Raw genomic sequence first — 19,801 nt, 5'->3', positions numbered from 1 at the left:
TCGGGAGTTGTCATGTGGATCTCGGTAGATTGGGCGGGTTTGTCGAATTGTTCTGGGGAGGAGGTTTAGCTTCTTTTCTCCCCCCTTTTTTTTTGTTTGTACATAGGTCTAGGATCACTCGTTATGTTAACCAACATGGTTTAAGTATGTATTTTGTGATAGGTACTTTTTTATTTTATATTTTTTATCGAGTACGGTTAGGTGAGTAACAAGTCTAACAATTATATAATCCAAAGATAGATCGCATAATCGGGCATGTAAACTCCGTCCCTTGTAAATTCTGGATGATGCACAATGAACAAAGATAAATTAAGCTTCATTAGCTCGTATAAGCAATTTCGGGACTCCAACTCTTGGCAGCCCTATTGCCGTATGTAGTTGGGGTAAACTGACGATCTAAAGTGCGGGGTGCATGAGTTGACCGAAGCAGGCAGGAGTTCTCCTGAGCCTCAATCCACCGCTTCCGTCTTGACTGACCTGCTGACTTACACGCCGGTGGCCTCGTTCGATACACCTCCCCCCTATCTCCAAGACATTCCCCACATTCCCCAAACTCTTTCGTCATTAACGCTACTTACCCCTGTTGCTCCCTCGCTCGTTCATGTAAGTCGCCATCCGGGTGCGGTAATGCCTGCATTGCCTGCATTGCCGGCTAATGTTCAAGGGAAGGACCGATTTGTTTCTTTTGTCTTGATGACCCCTCGCGGCAAGACCAGAGTTAAAAATGAATATTTCGTCTTTACATGTATGGTGTGCCATTCCTTTGGATCTAGATGACTATGCATTGATAATTTGTACTGTATTATCGAGTGTGTACACCATGTTGTCGACTTCTCTGTATGCCCTGGCTGGCTTAGCCGCTTGGGGTAGCGGCATTGGCACTGTTGCCCAGTCCATAATTGCGGATGACACGATATTCCATGGACAATCACCTCCAGTATACCCGTCACGTATGTTAAGCGGTACCCTAAGAGAGTTCGAACACATACTGACAATTTCAAAGCCAACGGAACCGGACTTGGAGATTGGGCAGACTCCTATTCGAAAGCACGAGCCCTCGTGGCTCAGTTGACACTAGAAGAAAAGGTCAGGGGTAATCCGGGGCGGCTCAAATGACTACTATATCTAACTTAGTATACAGGTCAACCTTACGGGTGGCGTTGAAGTTAACAGCTCTTGTTCTGGTATTATCCTTCCTATAGAGAGAGTTAACTTTACCGGTCTCTGTCTTAGTGACGCTGGTAATGGAGTGCGCACTACCAACTTCGCGTCGAGTTGGGCTTCGGGCCTTTCGGTTGGTGCAAGGTAGATTCATCATATTTCCTCAATTGAACATTTTAACCTCTCTACTTAGCTGGAACCGCGAATTGGCTTATAAGAGAGCCGTTGGCATGGCCGGCGAATTCCGAGCGAAAGGGGTTCACATTGCTTTAGGGCCTGTCGTCGGCCCCTTAGGCCGTATCGCGTCAAGCGGAAGGAATTGGGAAGGTAACGCGCTGTGCCTTACTTAACCAACAGTCCTATGTATTAATTACCTATTGTATAGGCTTCTCAAATGACCCCTATCTGAGTGGTGCTCTAGTTGCCGACACTATAAAAGGGATACAGTCAGTGGGAGTCGCAACAAGCACGAAGGTAGGGAGTACAGATGACCCTTCTGGACGGAATTGGCTAACACATACCCTTAGCACTTCATCGCCAATGAGCAGGAGACTAATAGAAATCCTGAGGGCAACGTTACCGCCGTTTCGTCGAACATTGACGACAAGACTATGCATGAATTATATCTCTGGTACGTACTACGGCGTAATTATACGAAGGGTCAAATCTAATTTCCTATTAGGCCTTTCCAAGATGCCGTAAAAGCCGGTACTGTAAATGTAATGTGTTCATATAACCGGATCAACAATAGCTATGGGTGCGCCAACAGCAAGACCCAAAACGGACTCCTAAAGACTGAGCTAGGATTCCAGGTATGAAATGCACAATTAGTTCTCACAGCATAAGTATCTGACCAAGTCAACAGGGCTTCATCGTCTCAGACTGGTGGGCTCAGCATTCAGGTGTTGCTACAGCACTTGCAGGTTTAGACATGACGATGCCGTGGGCCTCGCCGTATTGGTCCAGCAATCTAACAGAAGCTGTGAAAAATGGATCTGTTCCGGAATCTAGAATAGACGACATGGCAACAAGGTAAGTTCGTATTAAATACCCTGCTGTCACTCCTTTCTAATTGGCGTAGGATTATAGCTACATGGTATAAGATGGGCCAGGACGAAGGCTTTCCAGCTCTAGGTAAAGGAATGCCGTATGACCTCTCCAAGCCTCATCAGCGAGTCATTGCAAAGTCAGCAAGCAATAAGGATGTCTTATTGCAGGGAGCCGTCGAAGGCCACGTCTTACTGAAAAATACCAATAATGCGCTACCCCTCAAGTCGCCCAAGTTACTCTCCTTGTTCGGATACTCTGCGAAATCATTTGACGTATATACGCCTGGGGGTGGTGGCTGGAACGGAGGTTCACAGGCACTAGCGCCAGCTGACTTGATTCCAAATGGCGATGATGTACTTCATACGCAGATTGCTGCTAATGGTACGCTGATCAGTGGCGGCGGATCTGGCGCAAACATGCCAGCCTACGTCAGTTCTCCCGCGGCGGCACTGAGTCAACGTGCGTATGAGGACGATACAAGCCTATGGTGGGACTTTCACAGTGGTAGTCCTCAAGTTGACCAGTCTTCCGATGCTTGCATTGTTGTTGGTAATGCCTTTGCGTCAGAAGGTTTTGATAGGCCTGGGCTGCATGACGATTTCACGGATGCTCTCATTACCAATGTCGCGTCTCAATGCAACAATACCATCGTGGTATTCCATAACGCAGGTGTTCGCCTCGTCGATCAGTTCATCGACCACCCTAACGTAACAGCCCTCATCTTCGCGCATCTTCCTGGCCAAGACTCTGGTAGAGCTTTAACTTCAATCCTCTACGGTGATATCAACCCTTCAGGCAAGTTGCCATATTCGGTGCCGCGCAACGAGTCAGACTATGGTCCGGTTCAAAACGCGACTGCTCCTGACGGCATATATGAACTATTCCCACAGTCGGACTTCACAGAGGGCATCTATATCGACTACAGAGCATTTGATGCCAAGAATATAACACCTCGCTACGAGTTTGGCTTTGGTCTAAGTTATACCACCTTCGACTTTTCAGGCCTTCAGGTTTCCACAGTCGATGACGCCGATACTTCGTCGTATCCCTCAAAGCCGATCGTTGAAGGTGGTCATGAAGACCTCTGGGACATCGTAGCGAAGGTCTCCGCGACGGTGACTAACTCAGGCTCTGTACTGGGTGCCGAGGTAGCGCAGCTCTACGTCGGTATACCCAACGGTCCTGTAAAGCAGCTTCGCGGGTTCTCAAAGTCGGTACTTGAACCTGGAGAATCAGTAGTTGTCAATTTCGAGTTAACGAGAAGAGATCTGAGCACGTGGGATGTAGTGGCGCAGAAATGGCTCTTACAAAAAGGCGACTACCGAATCTTTGTTGGATCTAGTAGCCGAGCGTTACCTTTGACTGGATCTTTTTCAATCTAGGTAACTCTACTACTTAAATAATCCCCAGGAGCATTTAAGGGTTTTATATGGCTGTAACTCCTTTAAGGAAAGGGCGTATAGGCGAGGTTGAGTTAAATGATATATTTGACAAAATGAGGGGCAGCCAGTTATTCTAGCAAGGCAGTCAAACCAATAATCAATTTAATTTAATCGAACTTAATTTACTTTATATATATGATATTTGATCAGCTAACTTAATAACTTATTCTATATTTATTTACCTCCTAGTAGTATAAGGTCATCGAGTCCAAAGTGGCCATTCCAGAACCTACATCATAGGATCGGACAGGAAGGTGATAGCTAAGCTCACGGATTAGAAACAAACCCCCTGGCCTTCCCATATTAAATCACGTAACTATTATAGCACTTCAATCAATGTCTTGTACCGGATTCTTAGGTTCCTGATTCCTGTTCGTTCCGAATTATGGAACTCATTCTTCACGGAGAAGACAGGTTCGCTATGGATTCATCAAAAATGGCTAAACTGTAGAATTTTACAAGACTACCAGGGGATGCCGGAGAGCTTTGGGGGGATAACTCCTCGTTACCGGCTTGAAAGAATAAAAAGCACGAAATAATCCGATCGATAAGTTGATTTAATAACTTGCTATGTCTCGGATAGAAGTACTAGGTAGCAACCCTAGGAGGTATTTACCCAAATTTCATCTAGAGCCAGCTAACATCCCAACTACAGCAACTATTCCACCTAGATTCATCTAGCTACGACTAATACCGCCAGCTCAGCTAGACTTCTCTTTCGTATCCCGGAACCTATGGGACTTGTACGCCTCAGGGAGCGTACCACCCACGAACCCATTATTCTCAAAAAACGCCCTGACCTCCTTCTCCTCGGCATCGCTCAGCACCACGTTCTGCGAGTCCCAGTTCTGCTCCAGGTACCGGATCCTCTTGGTCCCCGGGATAGCAAAGACGTCGTCGCCCTGCTTGAGCAGCCACGCCAGCGCGAGCTGCGACACCGTGCACCCCTTCTTCTGCGCCAGGGCGCCGAACTGCGCGACGACCTGGGCGTTGCGCGCGCGGTTCTCGGCGAGGAACTGCGGCATGACGCGCGAGCGGGCGTCGCTTTCGCCTTCGCCGAAGGAGGCGGCGCCGTTCTTGCTGAAGTCCGCGGTGAGGATGCCGCGTCCTAGGGGGGTCGCGGCTACGACGGCGACGCCGAGCTCGCGGCACGCGGCGAGCAGGTTGGTGCCTTCGGCGCCTTCGATGTCCCGCGCGGAGACCGAGTATTCGGTTTGCACGGCGGCGACGGGGGCGATTTTGACGGCGCGGCGGAGGGTCGCGGCGGAGACCATGGAGAGGCCGATGTATTTGATTTTACCCTCGCTAGGTTTTCGTTAGCTCTCGGTGTTGTAATTTTGGTAGGTAGTTAAGATTAGTAGTACTTACTCTTGAAGCTCTTTCAAGGCGAGCATGGTCTCCTCGATAGGAGTCTCAGTGTTGACGCTGTGGATATAGTCTATCGTTCCACGAGTTAGAGATGATCTCAATTGAAAGAAAGATTAAAATGTCATGTTCTCAGGGGTTGTAGAGTCTAATCGTGTCCTTAAGGAAACACTCCAGGGGCATTGAGATTGCCGGATGGGTTAAGTAGAGAGAAAGTAAGATACAACTTACAAAGGTCAATCTGGTCAACACCCAAGGCCTTCAGGCTCTTATAACAGCCCTGCTTAGTGTACTCATAAGAGCTGTTGGCCTCAAAGGTCTTGCTCCCCTTGACGATACCACACTTAGAAGCAATAAAGATCTGGTCCCGCTTTCCGGTCCTCTTGAACCATTTCCCGATGTGCTCTTCTCCATCACCGTACAGACTGTGCCATCGTTAGTTGTATACTATCTACCTACTTAAAGTTAAACATGATACACAGATCGTGACTTACTCTGCGGTATCCCAAAAGGTTTCTCCCAACTCAAGGGCGCGGTCAAGCAGCTTAAATCGCTCCTCGTCATCTAACTCCTTTCCGTAAACAGAGTAAGATGCTCCCATGAGCCCGAGACCAATAGCTGGCACCAAGGGGCCGTTCTTTCCTAGGTGACGGAGGATAGGCTTAGCAGGCATATTCGCAAATGATTGGTGACTAAAAAGTAGAAGTGTTAAAAAGTTCGAGTAAACGTCTTTGAGTCCAAAGACTATAGATTGTGTCTGTCAATTCTACTATCCAAGCGCTAGCAAGACGAGGAAAGCTCAGATATTTATATTCCGTCGCTCTCACGAAACCCATAGCGCACCACCATCCATCAGCACAAACTCACGGCCTCCTCAATGCACCGCAACCCGAAGCCCGTGTGCGGAATCCACATATGACCGTCCGAAATATCACTCCCTATACGTCTTATGTCCATTAAACCCGATAGTGAAGTGAAGCTGAAAGGTTGAGCGCGCGATCCAATATTAGCAAGGCGTTAAAGGGGGGATTCCCACATTTAGACGACCGAAGTGGGATTGACCAATCAGCGCCCAGAGTTTCCGAGCAGACCAATCGACGTCTCTGCCAGCATCCAGTCGAATGACGTACATCGAAGCCGGCCAGACAAATCGGGTATGGCGAAGCCACCTTTGGTCATACCGGCGAGCGAAATAAAGAAAACGAAGCGAGACGTGATCACCCTTACGTATTCGGATGATGCCTACGAAACTTTGGTAGTATGTAGATAATTTATTTAATAGGAGCTTCTAGAATGGCCTCTCTTCTTCCCGACTCCAAAGATCCCCTTTCCTCAATGTTCAAAGGAATAGCATGATAAAGCAAATATTTCAGAGCAGAATCCTTCCCCAACTTATGATACCACGACCAATATACGTAAAAGCTAGTCCTCCATTACCTTTGCCTCCTACTAAATCAGAAGTTAAAATGCGAGTAAAAAAGTTTTTATACTCCTATAGCAATTCAAGTTGACTAGCAGTGTCGGAAGGCGAGCTTGATTTAGGAAATGAATTCCCCCAAGTATGCAGCAAAGTAGAGAGTTTGATGGTAGGCGCGGATGACTTCATAGATGATATCGTAAAACCAGCTACCTCCCCTTCGGTATGTTAGTAGGTTCGTAGCTCTGGGACGAAATTAAGTACGCACCTAAAGTCAACAGTGCCAAATTCCTCATCGCGGAAGGGGGGAGCCCGTATGAGCCTAGTACTAGTGATGCTGCTGGGCACCAAACGTATGGCCACCATGACGAGGCGGAAGACTGCTTAAGGATCGAATTGCCGACATTAGCTGCCTCAGCAGCTGTGTCCTCTAGTGTTTCAAGAATATCATTCGTTATATTACGTGCCTGATGGAGCAGGCTCGTATGATCGTCATATTTCACTGCTAAATTTTCTGTGATATTGACAAGTCGCTGCATGCCCTGCAAGGTCATGTTAGTAATAATAAGCGCCCTAAAAGTGATATGCCTCACCTCCTCTAAATTGGCTTGCCTGGAGTCCAATTCCATCGCTTGGAGGCGCGAAAGCTCCTGTAGTACTATATTAGCATAGAACCGAGAATATCATAATAATGCGACCTACAACTTGGGTTCGTAAATGCACTGCAGAATCGGTAACTACCGCGATTGCTTGGATCGCTGTGTTAATTGCAGACTCTGCACGTTGATTGGCGAGTTGCATTGAGTGCTCGTAGGAGGATGCTACTTCAGCTTGCCCCTCAAAAACACTCTTCAATATAACCTCAAGCATTTTCTGCAGGTCAGCAGCATTCTGCGCCCCCAAATTGACTGCATCCGCGGTTTCCTAAAACCAAGTTAAAAGAGATTTCCAGCTAAGTAGGATTGACTGTACTGGGTTACCTTAACGGTGTGCATAAGTCGAGCAAGAAAGAAGTCTTCTACCGATTTTAGACTATCTTTCAAATGGTCTACTTTTGGCGAAAGTTCATCGATTATACTACCCGTAGCCTGTGCGCGAACGTCTAGATCGTTCATGCGCTGCTCAAACTGTTTGTCGATGTCATCTGTAAATCGCCCCATGATTTTTGTTAGGCGCTGAAAGAGAAGAATGTGCTGATCTAAGGGTCATAAGTCCATTAGTATAGATTCGAATTATAAGGAAACTATTTCCATACCTTTCTCATTTTCTACTCTAGCGGCTTCGCAGAACCTCAAAGCTTTATGGCGGTAACTAACCCAGGTGTTCTAGGCCGAGTCGGATTCGCCTAAGCCAGAGAGGCAGCTGTCAACTTCTATAGAAGAGACGTGTAGGTGTCCCAAACTTTGAAGTGGTAGCTGGCTTAGAATGGGTTCTCGAAAATTGGCGCATTCACTTGGGATTTGGAAGCTTCCTCTCTCCAAGTCGCAGATTGCCAGACTGGCAGCGTACGAGTCAACGAAATCTCTAATTTTACGGCCACTTTCAGTCAGAACTGATGCCTCATTCTTGCCCTCAAGAACTTCGCAATTGTTCATCAATAGGCGTGCGGCTGTCCTATGGCATAGGGGCTCAGATTCTAGTTCTCGCAGTTCCTTAAGGGTTATCTCATAGGAACTAGGTAATCGCGGTCCGGAGCTTAGGAGTTGTGATAGACCGCCACCTGTAGTAGCCGAGCCGGTAAGCACCTCCGTGTCTAATTTCTAATAAGCAAACGTGTAAGAGCAGCGATCAAGCGGCGACATACCTAATTCCACTTTTGGCACACTGCGCCATGAAAATCCATTGATCAAGTGGGCGTGTAACAGCAAGAAGATGACCGCCTTCCTCGCCGAACCCATAATTCCCCGCCGTTGGTTATTCATGGTGAATATTTTTTACCACCCAAGGAGATAGCAAGAGAATGTAATTTTGAAAGAGAAATGAAAATTTGTTGAAATGATTAAAATTCACGGTATGGGAGTAGTGAAGTCCTTCTATTGTAGAAAGTGAAGAGAGGAAGGATTGGCAGGAGGAAGGGAGGGGGTATGTCACCAATAATAGAAAAACCCTTGAATGTGTGTGTCTCTTGGGTCTTCATTCGATAAATTCGACGAAATTTCGCTCCTCAACTGCACACATCCTGTTCAATTCCTGTGTGACTTATCTGAAGTCAGACGAAGATTTGATGGAGTGGTGCAAAATATCACGATAATCAAAAGTGGACAAAGTGAAAGGTATCTCCTTTAAAGATGTAATAAGAGAGATTATTAATATTAAACTGGAACTATGAGAACTACCTAACATCCATCGATAATTTAGTCTATCAGAAAAGAGGAAGGGGCGACTATATCCAAGGCAATTACGATAGGGGAAGTTGAAAGAGGTAATTACGTCAGCCTCTATATCTGCATATCATTCATATTCTTTTATCATGTTCATTCAAGTTACACGGCACGTGATTCGACCCGATTTTTTCTAGCATTGCCAAGCATCGCGCATCGAGCTCTGCAATCCAAATTCTAGGATTTTGAGTTCTGCAGTCAGTCAATTGGCTTCACAGCGGAGACTCCCAAAATCCACAATGTTGGCGCCGAGTAGGGGAAAGGTGCTCGAAAGAGCCCTTTCAGGTACCAATGCCCCTGTTACACTACCGGCTTTCCTCGTACCGGCCTTCCAGACGGCAGCCCCGCGGCGCCAGTTCTCAAATACATCGAATAGGCCCTCGAAGCTTGGCCGAACGCCGATATCGATCCCGCCCGGTGTTGAATTAACTATTGGCGAGCCCAGGGTCAAGAAGGACCCTACTACCTACCTAAGAATACCAAAGCGGACAGTCACCATAGCGGGGCCATTAGGAAAACTCGATCTCGAAATTCCTCCTTATCTTACGATCGCCCATGACGAAGCTGCGAGGAGGGCGGTACTTAGTATTGAGAATAACGAGATCAAGCAGCAGAAAGAGATGTGGGGTATGTGCAATACTCGTTGTGGTCATTATCGCGATCATGGCAGAATGTCTTGATTTCATAAGGGCCAGTTAGGACTAATTTGGGGTCAACTAGGAACCACATGGGCATACCTCAACCGACATATCATCGGCGTATCAGAAGGACACACCGCAATCTTACGATTAGTGGGTGTTGGATATAGGGCGACCGTTGAGGAGCGACCAAGGAAGGCAGCTTACCCGGGACAGAAGTTTGTATGCCTAAAGCTTGGTTTCACACACCCCGTCGAGGAGCCAGTCCCCGACGGCATAAAAGCCAGCACGCCGCAGCCGACAAGAATTCTACTCGAGGGCATTAACCGAGAGGAGGTCATGTCTTTCGCGGCTAGGATACGGAAGTGGAGAGTGCCGGAGCCATACAAGGGGAAGGGTATCTTTGTCAACGACGAGACAATCAAGCTAAAACAGAAGAAGATCAAATAGATGATCTTGGAAATGGTATCATTCCATTGCAGGCGTGTATCTATGTACTATACGACGGCAGATACCCGATTAAACCAAAAAAACTATGTACTTGTATACATTATCCGTTATCCATGTCTGAGGTGCCGATTTTATTTCTTCGAGAGCACCTCCTGCACCACCTTTAGAACTTGCGGGTGGGCAGCAGCTGGAGCAGCGACGACACCCTTGTTGCTCGCTAGCGTTCGCCCAATACTAAAGTCCAGCGGTTTGCCGTGAATATCTGTTACGGCACCACCAGCTTCCCGGACGATGAGGTCACCCGCGGCGTGATCCCAGATCTTCTCCTGGTATGTCTCACTGACAGGTAATCGCAAGTAGATGTCACCCGCGCCTCGCGCAATAGAGGCATACTTGGCTTGGGAGTCCATCCGCACGCTAGGGTTTGTAATACCGAGCAGCTTCGCGATTTCAGCTTGGTCTCCGTGGGACGAGTGCCCGGCCTCTACGCTCTCGCAGAATGTTGCTGCCGCGATATCTGTGATTGCCCTCATAGAAATTCTCTTCTCCTTAGCCAATTCACCAGTAGTCAACGCGCGGCTTGTAGCACCTTGGCCCAGCACGCCAGAGAAAAGGACACCTCTTCCCTCGTCCGTCTGGCCGGACTCCATGCCTCCCGTTAACGTAGCAGTATCGTCGATAGGGAGATTCGGGCAACCCAAAACACCAACTTTGACGTCGCCATCCACCATTAGGGCGAGGCATACGGCGTATTGACCGCCACGTAGGAAGCCCTTGGTACCATCGATGGGGTCAATAGCCCATATACGACCCTTGGCGCCGCCCTTGCTATTTCCGTAGTCAATCATAGTCAACATGGCCTCCTCATTATCGATAGCCCCTCCAAGCAGGCTCTCGGCCTCAGGGTCAGAGAGCTGGGTGGTTGAAACCAAGTCCCAGATTGTATGCTTCAAGTTCTCGTCTTGACGCAGCTGAGCGGCTTCTTCCTCAGCGACGATTTCATCATCGGGGAAGTTGGCCTTCAGGGCACTAATAATAAGGGCCTGGGCGCCAAAATCGCCGATTGTGACAGGAGACTTGTCATCCTTGGAGACGGTACCCTTGGCCTTCTCGTGGAAGACTCTCTTAGTTAGGATGGAAGCGCGCTGGACAGCTAGCTGTGCTACTTCGAGCTCTTTGGCGTATGACGACATATTTTTATTTGATATGACAGGGCTGAGGATTTGTTGGCGGGATCCAGGAGAAAAATGCAGGGACAGCGAGGTAAGGCGGGGCAAGGCTCTGAACAAGAAGGCGGCCAGTATCACGATGAAAAAGGAGGATAGAATAAGGAACTTTGTAGAATTTATCTTTTTATCCTTTTTGGTCTGCATATAGCAATGATTTATGTAATTTATTTATAAGTGGAATATAATGGGGATTTACGTATATTCGTTGCCAGCACAATGATTTAAGGTATGTAACTTATACACAATCGTTATAGCCCCTCATGTTATCCCACTATGATGCATGGTTGTGGTTGTGTACAGCATTCAACCTCACTAATGTCGAGACCCGAGACCTTTTACAAGGTACAGCTTCTCTACCCACCATCGTTTAGCGGCTAGATTTAAGTGTCGTCCAACCCGATAGCCTCAATTCCAGTAACACCAGCCCTAAGGCATAGGGGAGTTTTAGGTGGGTATAGGCTATCGGGGTCATAGTCGGAGCCATAACCCGGTCCGTCACCCCTCCGACGACCGTGGCTTAGGTAAAGTAAATTGTACAGCAATTGGAGAATCAAAGAAAAACAACAAAGTTAGGTACGTACCTCCTTCATTACCTAACAAATAAATACATGCCTACGCATCTGGCCTCGAATTTGGCCATTCAAGTCTAAACAAACTAAATACAATCTATTGGTGGAGTCTCATACAATACTACTAATTTAATCAACCAACTTACCTACATACTATTGAAACTCCACAAAGTAAACTGTGCTTCCAAGAGCTAATCGAGGAGGGTGTAGAGTCAATCCCTTAAGAGCTTCTAAGCAAGCTCTAGAATCCTGATTTAATACTTAATACCACCCTACTAGCAGCCTTGTTCTTCATTGAACCGAATCAACCATGAATGCTACTAAGCGGAAGTTCAATGCCTTATTACAAGGGATCGGCGCGAAGCCAATACCTCAGTCGCCATCAACAGAAGCGCAAACCGATATTTCAAATTCGCCTCTGAATCGACCCTCGACCCCAAACTCGACTTCGCTACACGACAACGCCTTGACCCCGAATAAAGAGATGCCTTCCGGAAGCGTACCCTCGACCCCCAGCGATCTCCTGAAGCGCCGCCGCGTAGGTGTCCTAGAGTCTACTCCAGGGAACGAAAAACCAGGCGGGACTATTATTTCAAATGTTGTACTGAAGAAATGGGCGCCAAATGGCAATGCCGTCTCTCCGGCGAAAGGAACAAAGACTGAAGCACCGAAATATTGCCCTGGCGATCGCAACGAGCTGATCAGGCGACTTGGAACATTTCAAGAACTAACGGAATGGACTCCGAAGCCGGATAAAGTCAACGAGATCGAATGGGCCAAGAGAGGTTGGGTCTGCCAGGGAAAGGAGCGCGTGAGTTGTACGTTATGCCACAAAGAGTTGGTAGTCAAGATGAATAAAAGAGAGGTAGACGGTAAGGAGGTTCAGATCATGGTCGGCTCGGACATCGAGGAGGGCTTGGTGAAGAGGTTTGTCGAATTGATAATCGATGCGCACCAAGAAGATTGTCTATGGAGAAGACGCGGATGTGATGGTGAGTTCTCTACAACCACTACCTCGTGTTAGGGATATTGGTATACTAACCACAAACAACAGACACTCTACTCAGACTATCCCTAACGAGTCCACCAACTGCGTTAGCCTCCCTTCGCCAACGGTACGATGAACTTTGCGCGCGACAACATTTTCTTCCCTATCTCTTCAACCTCCGCTTGCCGGCAAACTTAGATTTACAAGCTGTCAAGTCGCAATTGGCTCCAAATTTCTTCAGCGACCCTCCGCCACCAAGTACGAATCCATCAGCTCCAAACGACGTAGCTCTCGCCCTTGCTCTTACAGGCTGGCAGGGCCTGACAAACCCACGTGTTGGTGCAGTGCCTAATTCGGCGACTTGTGCTACATGTCTACGTCGCTTAGGCTTGTGGATGTTCAAGAGCAAGGAGATAGACGAAGAAACAAAAGAGATCCTCGTTCCGGCACCTATGGATTACCTTGATCCTATACGTGAGCACCGGTTCTTCTGTCCCTGGCGAAATGCCGCGGTCCAGCACAACCCTGGTGCAAAGAAGGTAGACAATAAAACTGCTTGGGAAGTACTTGCGCAAACAATTAAAAATAACTCCTACCTTCGCGCGCAAGCGGAGAAGAGTACCCAGCGCTCTTTTTTCCATCGCTCCTCGGCATCCGTTCCAACAACGCCGGTGAAAGGAGGGCAAGTAGGAGATGGGCGTTCGCCCATGCTAGGATCGGATGACGAAGAGGATATGAGTGCTAGAGACGCGAAGGACAAGGAAAGATGGGCGCGCTTGAGGAAAGTGAAAAACCTGTTCGACACAAAGAACGGAGCAAAATTACGACGTTCGTTATCCCGGCCAGCAACTGCTACAAGTCGCCCAGCTACCGCGCATTCGAGGCAGGGCAGCGTCCCGCCTGAAACAGAGGGGGAGAACAAATAAGGAGACCTGTCACCACGGGTTGGATTTTGTCAAGGCGTTTATGCTGATGGATTTGGTCTAGTAAATTTTAGCAAGATACCCAACTAACTCACATCATCTTTGTTTAACTAATGTAACTATTCGATAATAATACCAATTCAAAACTCTGGTGTCCCCTTTCTCCCCTTGGGTGGCTATTGCTTTCTCGTGTGGTTTCTTGTGTTCTACGCCTCGTCAGCGATATAATTTCCCGTTGCTTTATTCTATTAGAGTTCGGTTTGACCTATTCTCTGAGTCGTATTCAATAGCTTTTATAGTAAATAGGTAGATATGATAAACGATACATATATCCAAGTCAAGCCAGGATATCGACGAAGATTGCCTAATAGATGCCATTTGATTTCTCAGCTTCGTATGAGGCGTTCAGGGGCAACAAAGGTTGAAACAGCCACAGGTGATTATTCATAGGTGATTTGCTTAAGGCAAGTTTAGTAACCTAGTAGTTTCCTATGCTGACTATTAGCTATTAGGTAATCCAGGAACAATGAACTGTATGACTGGTAATTGGCTACCATCAAAAGGTTAAAAAAAGAAAATGCATGTGCGGTTCGTCACGTCGTCAACATAACGTAACATTTTCAACCGCCTCCCATGCCTACGCTTTACGCACAAATATCGCTTTGTATCGCCACCTTGCCAATCTGGACACTTCACAGCTGCAGAAGGAATCACTTAATGTAAGAAAATGGGGAGCCAAGGGCATGCCAAATAGTGTATTGCTATGCGACCAACGAGATCACGCCTGATCAACGTTTTGCAGTGTCCGTCTGCGGCTTTTGTGCGTGAACCAGGATCATGTTCGAACAGAAGCCGGCTCGGGGTCTTTACCCCTGGTGGCAATGATCCACCCGGCGCCGCTAGTTCGAATTCTGCCCTAGGCAATTCCTAGTCGGATCTGATGATCTGATGACCCCTGGTCTTACACTGCAGTCACTCTATGGAAGATTCTACTCAACTGCCATTATGTGTTATGTCATATCTAATTCCTACCTCTCACACCATGGCGACTCGCGGCTTGCCGAGCCATGTGTCACAGTCGGTCTATGGCCGGCGGCGAAGATCCGGCACTCGCAATTCACCGCCCGGAGTTGCAAGCCTATACTGGGCCAGGATGACCTATCAAACCTCACCTAATCCTGGGTGATTGTGGAGAGAGTCGTTGCGCTTTTTGTGCGTAGAATTGCTGAATATAACTTACACGGCTCTTGCTTGTTTCTAAGCCAGTGAATCCCAAAGCTATTCCAAAACACTTCTTTTAATTTACTATTAGTTATACTTCTAGGTTACTCATATAACTATCTAACGTCGGTTGATACCCTATCCGGAATCTGAGTTGCTAGCATCAACTCGTATCTTCGTATTCAAAGAGACAAACAGACAAACGGTTACTTCTCTGAGACTTCTTTTCGAGATTTTATTCGCCAGTGGAGTAGATTCCTTCTCCTGTTTCTACTGGTACCAACCTACATATACCCCCTTCAGGCTGAATTACACATCGTCCGCGTACCGACGTCCGTACTTCCCAGAACGGATTCTTACTTTAATATATTCCAACAACCGCACACAGTACTTTTTACCAGTCACCATAGTTTCTATACGTCTCCGCCTTGTTAGATCTGTCCGTATTCATCAGACCAAAGGGATCAGCATCTCATGCGCAGGCCGCACTCCTAAGTACCTGTCTTCCGAGCGGCAGATAACACCAGTTATTCAATAATGGCTACCCCAGATCAGACCGTCACCACAAATTTCTTACTGGCCAATCTACATTGTCCCACGTGCGTATCCTCTATAAAAGATGTCTTGGAACGCCTCCCTGGTATCCGTTGGGTGTCGCCCAACGTCGTTACCTCGTGGGTCGCAGTAGAGCACGACCCCAAAGCGTCTATCACCGAGATGGCGTCGAAATTGGAGTCTTCGGGGTTTGAGGTCTCTAGTGTAGCCTCAACCAATGGCGAAGAAACTCTGGCCAACTTGCTACATGGAGATCCATCTAACATTCCCGGCCCCTCAGTAGCCCCGACTTCGCCAGATATCAGCCTACGAGACAGCCCGCTAGGTCGAATCTTCAAACTGCCAAGCAAACTTGCACATGGGCATACATCGATTGCAGAGGCAGAGAAGGAAAGAGAACATCTCAATAACTGTGAACTATGTCGAACTAACGGGCCGAGGCCTAATACATCCAATACAATATGCTGTGGCACAGTATCGGAAAAAGCCGATGATCTGTCAAGAGATCGGAAAAGAGGCGATGAGAAGTCGGTTCGAGAAGTGATCACAGCAACCAAATCACTCGCGGTCGAGGACGATGACAAACCCCAGCCATCCAATGAGGGACGAAGATGGAGAGCTTCTATGGCTATCACCGGGATGACGTGTGCTACATGTGCAAACGACATCAGCTCACAGCTAAACAAGAAGCAATGGATCACTAAGGCTACGATCAATCTACTTTCACACAGTGGCGTGGTTGAGTATATTGGTACCAAGGAAGACGCCAATCAAGTCGTCGAGATAATTGAAGATACAGGAAGAGGCGCCGAACTTGATCAAGTCGTTAACATTGATGGCGAAGATAGGCCAAAGCATCAGAGAAACGTCGAGATCCGCATCGACGGATTCTACTGCGACCATTGCGCTGACCGGGCTACGAATAGTCTCAAGGGATTCCTTCAACACCTCGAAGTTATCACTAGACCTAGCCGGAAACGACCCATTCTTAAGATAGCCTATACCCCTGTAGTGCCCAGCTTCACTATCCGACGGATCCTCTTAGCGATCGAAGCAAGCGATCCAGCATTCAAGGCCACAATCTATCACCCACCCACGTTAGAAGAGCGCTCAAAGAGGATACACGCACGTCATCAGAAGCAACTCTTCCTTCGTGCCCTATTCACAACAATCGCTGTCATTCCAACGTTTATCATTGGTGTTGTGTATATGAGCCTTGTATCTAACTCTGATGCATCTAAAATGTACCTCATGGAGCCCTGGCGATCCGGGATCAGCCGAGCACAACTTGCCCTTTGTATCATGGCAACACCAGTCTACTTCTACGGTGCTGATATATTTCACCGACGTGCAGTAAAGGAAATCAGGGCGTTGTGGAGACGGCGAAGTCAGACACCAATTCTCCAGCGTTTTTATCGATTCGGCAGCATGAATATGCTCATATCGTTAGGGACTACGATCGCATACATCTCTTCAATCAGCCAGATGATTGCTGCCGCCGTGGATCGTCCAGAAATGATCAATGACGAAAATTTCTACTTCGACTCTGTTGTATTCTTAACATTCTTCTTACTCTGGGGGCGACTCATCGAAGCATACAGCAAATCCAAGACAGGTGATGCGGTAGAGGCCCTGGGCAAGCTTCGCCCGACTACCGCTGTGCTTATCGAAGATGTCACAGATACTAAGGAGACAGAGACGGTGGTCCATACTGATCTACTCGAATTCGGTGATCTCGTCCGTATACCCCACGGAGGCTCACCTCCTTGTGATGGAAAGGTCGTGCGTGGTGTGGCCGAGTTTAATGAATCTAGTCTAACAGGAGAATCCCGCCTGGTAAAAAAGGTTGCTAATGACAACGTTTTCGCGGGTACCATCAATGTTGGTAAACCTATCTTGATTCAAATCACCGGTAGTGCTGGCCAGTCGATGCTTGATCAGATCGTCGACATCGTCCGAGAGGGTCAGACCAAACGTGCACCGATGGAAAAGCTAGCAGATCTATTGACTGCTTACTTTGTCCCATTTGTAACTCTTATTGCTATCCTCACTTGGCTTATCTGGTTATCAGTCGGCGTATCCGGCGCGATTCCTGGGCATTTCCTCGATGTATCATCAGGAGGCTGGGTAGTGTTCTCGCTTCAGTTTGCCATCGCTGTCTTTGTTGTCGCGTGCCCATGCGGCCTTGCTCTTGCTGCCCCCACTGCGATCTTCGTCGGCGGTGGCCTGGCTGCGAAGTACGGTATACTCGTTAAGGGCGGCGGTGAGGCTTTTGAGAAAGCGAGTCGAATCGATTGTGTCGTCTTCGATAAGACTGGTACACTTACTATGGGCGGTGAGCCGATGATCACGGATAATATGATCTTCCCTGGGCAAACAGTAAGCGAAAAGCAGCAGGGTGTTTTCCTGGCGGCACTTCGGGCTACAGAGGAGAATAGCACTCATCCCATCGCAAAGGCCATTGTCTCATTTTGTAGCTCCAGGACATCTGAGCGTATTGACGTCTCAGATGTCGAGGAGCTACCAGGGAAGGGCCTGAAGGCGAGCTATAATGTTGAATCATTGCCCTTCAGAATTATTGTCGGCAACGAGTCACTTATGCGTGATTTTGCAGTTAATATCCCACTCGATGTTGCTACGAGCCTTCAGACCTGGAAATCAGAGGCTAAATCAGTTGCACTCGTAGCTGTCGAGACCCCTAACACGCCAGGTTTATATCAAATCGCAGCTGCCCTCGCAATCTCCGATCCAATACGGCCCGAAGCCTCTGCTGTGCTTCAGGCTCTAAAATCGAGGGGTACGGATGTGTGGATGCTTTCGGGGGACAACATCATTACAGCCAGGGCCGTCGCGCTACGCATGGGTATCCCCGAATCCAACGTCATCGCCGAAGTCCTCCCCGCAGAAAAACATGAGAAGATCAAGTGGCTACAGTCTACACTTAAGGCCCGCAGAGGAGACGTCGAGCTCACGGACCGCCGCGCATTCATCGCCATGGTGGGTGATGGCATCAATGACGCGCCGGCACTGACGACAGCGGACGTAGGCGTAGCAATTGGCTCCGGTGCCGATGTTGCCATCTCCAGCGCGGACTTCGTGCTACTGAATAGCAATCTGGAGTCCATCGTCACACTACTTGAGCTAAGCAAAACGGTATTCCGTCGCATCAAGTTTAACTTCGGCTGGGCCCTCATATACAATCTGCTCGCCGTACCTATTGCCGCAGGCTGCCTGTACCCCATTATGTCTAACGGCCAGCATGTGCGTCTCTCGCCCGTCTGGGCTAGTCTGGCGATGGCGCTCAGCAGTATCAGCGTCGTGCTGAGCAGCTTGGCACTGCGAAGCGGCTTGCCGTGGATGGGATTCAGAGCTAAGACATTTACGAGTGAAGAACAGGAGAATGACAAGGAGGATGGTGGGATAAGTGCCCAAGCTAAGAATTTAATAGGTATCTGAGGGATTTTTGGTTATACTTTGGCGCTATGGGATAGTTAGGGTACTTGTCCGGATATGAGGACTTTTGAAACAGAAAAGCTAGTGCAGCATAGGTACCTAAGTATGTTTTATCTACTAGGCCATACATAGTACGTAATAACGACTTAATTTGTCTAATGAAGTGTACTGTTTTGTTATGCTATGTATGAGATTACGCGATGGGAGTATGAGGTGATGTTGATGTTGTTAAGTGAAGTAGAAAGTGTCATTACCTAGGGGCTGTACTAACCCAGAGGGTAATGGGCTATGTTGGTAAGTGGTAAGTTAATAAAGATAGGTTAGGTAGATATAGACTTCTGTTCAGATGATTATTGAGACATTGTAGATAAAGAAGGGGTACTTGACTACCTCATGCCCCTTTAGGTGCCTGCAGTAGTACCTCGCTCTTCACATAACAATATAGTCGGTTTCATATTATTAAATCCGTACGTAACAATAGCGTTATAGGCTTGATGGTACGTAACTATACTATCTAGCTCTTGTGTAGTGATCGGTACCTTATACCCCATGGTCTCCCAGAGTGATGGTCAGGGGTAAGCCCCTTAAATTCCATACTTATTGGATCTACCTCATTTTTTTCCCATTGCCACTGTTTAAGAGGACATATACCATATTAATTTATATTCATTCAGCGCACTAAATATTACGATATTTCCTCTTTCTTTATATAACCGTAACATTGTCTAAGCTTTTTACCCCTTATTAGTCCCTGCTCCCAAGTATACACCTGCGAGTCCTTGTCCTCCGCAACATTAGCATAGCAAAAGACTACGGATCTTCCTCCCTACTTCTTTCTGGCTATGATTATAGTTAAGAAGACCACGTTATTGAATATACTTGTTGTTACACAAAGAATATCAACCCCTAGTACCACTATCATAGCTACAAACCCTTTATCTTAGTAGTCCCAGTAGACT

At 47.7% G+C, this 19,801-nt stretch overlaps 8 protein-coding genes across 8 annotated transcripts; 4 read left to right on the top strand and 4 right to left on the bottom strand.

The window, feature by feature from the left end:
- Window positions 1–724: 724 nt before the first annotated feature.
- Window positions 725–3,593, top strand: F5Y00DRAFT_251799 (glycoside hydrolase family 3 protein; the record flags this gene model as incomplete). Its single annotated transcript, XM_048009863.1, has 9 exons — window positions 725–950; window positions 1,004–1,086; window positions 1,142–1,305; window positions 1,355–1,488; window positions 1,547–1,635; window positions 1,689–1,792; window positions 1,844–1,973; window positions 2,027–2,193; window positions 2,243–3,593. 9 exons carry the CDS (start codon window positions 725–727, stop codon window positions 3,591–3,593), a joined length of 2,448 nt encoding a protein of 815 aa, XP_047867069.1.
- A 634-nt stretch (window positions 3,594–4,227) lies between these two features.
- Window positions 4,228–5,829, bottom strand: F5Y00DRAFT_267834 (putative aldo-keto reductase). The gene is made up of 4 exons (XM_048012136.1): window positions 5,513–5,829; window positions 5,250–5,443; window positions 5,022–5,091; window positions 4,228–4,958 (listed from the first exon to the last, which is right to left on the bottom strand). Exons 1-4 carry the CDS (start codon window positions 5,689–5,691, stop codon window positions 4,355–4,357), a joined length of 1,047 nt encoding a protein of 348 aa, XP_047867068.1. The 5' UTR covers window positions 5,692–5,829; the 3' UTR covers window positions 4,228–4,354.
- Window positions 5,830–6,299: 470 nt separating this feature from the next.
- On the bottom strand, window positions 6,300–7,756 carry F5Y00DRAFT_15825 (uncharacterized protein). Its single transcript, XM_048004653.1, has 6 exons — window positions 7,691–7,756; window positions 7,416–7,633; window positions 7,138–7,359; window positions 7,029–7,085; window positions 6,704–6,977; window positions 6,300–6,653 (listed from the first exon to the last, which is right to left on the bottom strand). Exons 2-6 carry the CDS (start codon window positions 7,593–7,595, stop codon window positions 6,511–6,513), a joined length of 876 nt encoding a protein of 291 aa, XP_047867067.1. The 5' UTR covers window positions 7,596–7,633; window positions 7,691–7,756; the 3' UTR covers window positions 6,300–6,510.
- On the bottom strand, window positions 7,757–8,776 carry F5Y00DRAFT_267830 (uncharacterized protein). Its single transcript, XM_048012135.1, has 2 exons — window positions 8,240–8,776; window positions 7,757–8,188 (listed from the first exon to the last, which is right to left on the bottom strand). The coding sequence occupies exons 1-2, from the start codon at window positions 8,355–8,357 to the stop codon at window positions 7,761–7,763; spliced, it is 546 nt and encodes a 181-aa protein (XP_047867066.1). The 5' UTR covers window positions 8,358–8,776; the 3' UTR covers window positions 7,757–7,760.
- A 95-nt stretch (window positions 8,777–8,871) lies between these two features.
- F5Y00DRAFT_15810 (ribosomal protein L6) lies at window positions 8,872–9,970 on the top strand. The gene is made up of 2 exons (XM_048004651.1): window positions 8,872–9,443; window positions 9,537–9,970. Exons 1-2 carry the CDS (start codon window positions 9,056–9,058, stop codon window positions 9,902–9,904), a joined length of 756 nt encoding a protein of 251 aa, XP_047867065.1. The 5' UTR covers window positions 8,872–9,055; the 3' UTR covers window positions 9,905–9,970.
- Window positions 9,971–10,035: 65 nt separating this feature from the next.
- On the bottom strand, window positions 10,036–11,097 carry F5Y00DRAFT_251797 (3(2),5-bisphosphate nucleotidase HAL2; the record flags this gene model as incomplete). Its single annotated transcript, XM_048009862.1, has 1 exon — window positions 10,036–11,097. The coding sequence occupies one exon, from the start codon at window positions 11,095–11,097 to the stop codon at window positions 10,036–10,038; it is 1,062 nt and encodes a 353-aa protein (XP_047867064.1).
- Window positions 11,098–11,898: 801 nt separating this feature from the next.
- On the top strand, window positions 11,899–13,850 carry F5Y00DRAFT_15679 (zf-C3HC-domain-containing protein). Its single transcript, XM_048004634.1, has 2 exons — window positions 11,899–12,694; window positions 12,757–13,850. The coding sequence occupies exons 1-2, from the start codon at window positions 12,013–12,015 to the stop codon at window positions 13,614–13,616; spliced, it is 1,542 nt and encodes a 513-aa protein (XP_047867063.1). The 5' UTR covers window positions 11,899–12,012; the 3' UTR covers window positions 13,617–13,850.
- A 1,230-nt stretch (window positions 13,851–15,080) lies between these two features.
- F5Y00DRAFT_15702 (heavy metal translocatin) lies at window positions 15,081–19,005 on the top strand. Its single transcript, XM_048004638.1, has one exon. The coding sequence runs from the start codon at window positions 15,372–15,374 to the stop codon at window positions 18,843–18,845; it is 3,474 nt and encodes a 1,157-aa protein (XP_047867062.1). The 5' UTR covers window positions 15,081–15,371; the 3' UTR covers window positions 18,846–19,005.
- The last annotated feature ends 796 nt before the right edge of the window (window positions 19,006–19,801 follow it).

Source organism: Daldinia vernicosa (genome assembly GCF_022497035.1).
Source record: "Daldinia vernicosa strain CBS 139.73 unplaced genomic scaffold F5Y00scaffold_11, whole genome shotgun sequence".
NCBI lineage: Eukaryota > Fungi > Ascomycota > Sordariomycetes > Xylariales > Hypoxylaceae > Daldinia > Daldinia vernicosa.
The sequence above is the reverse complement of the archived record's forward strand: the minus strand, read 5'-3'. Positions and strand labels throughout refer to the sequence as shown.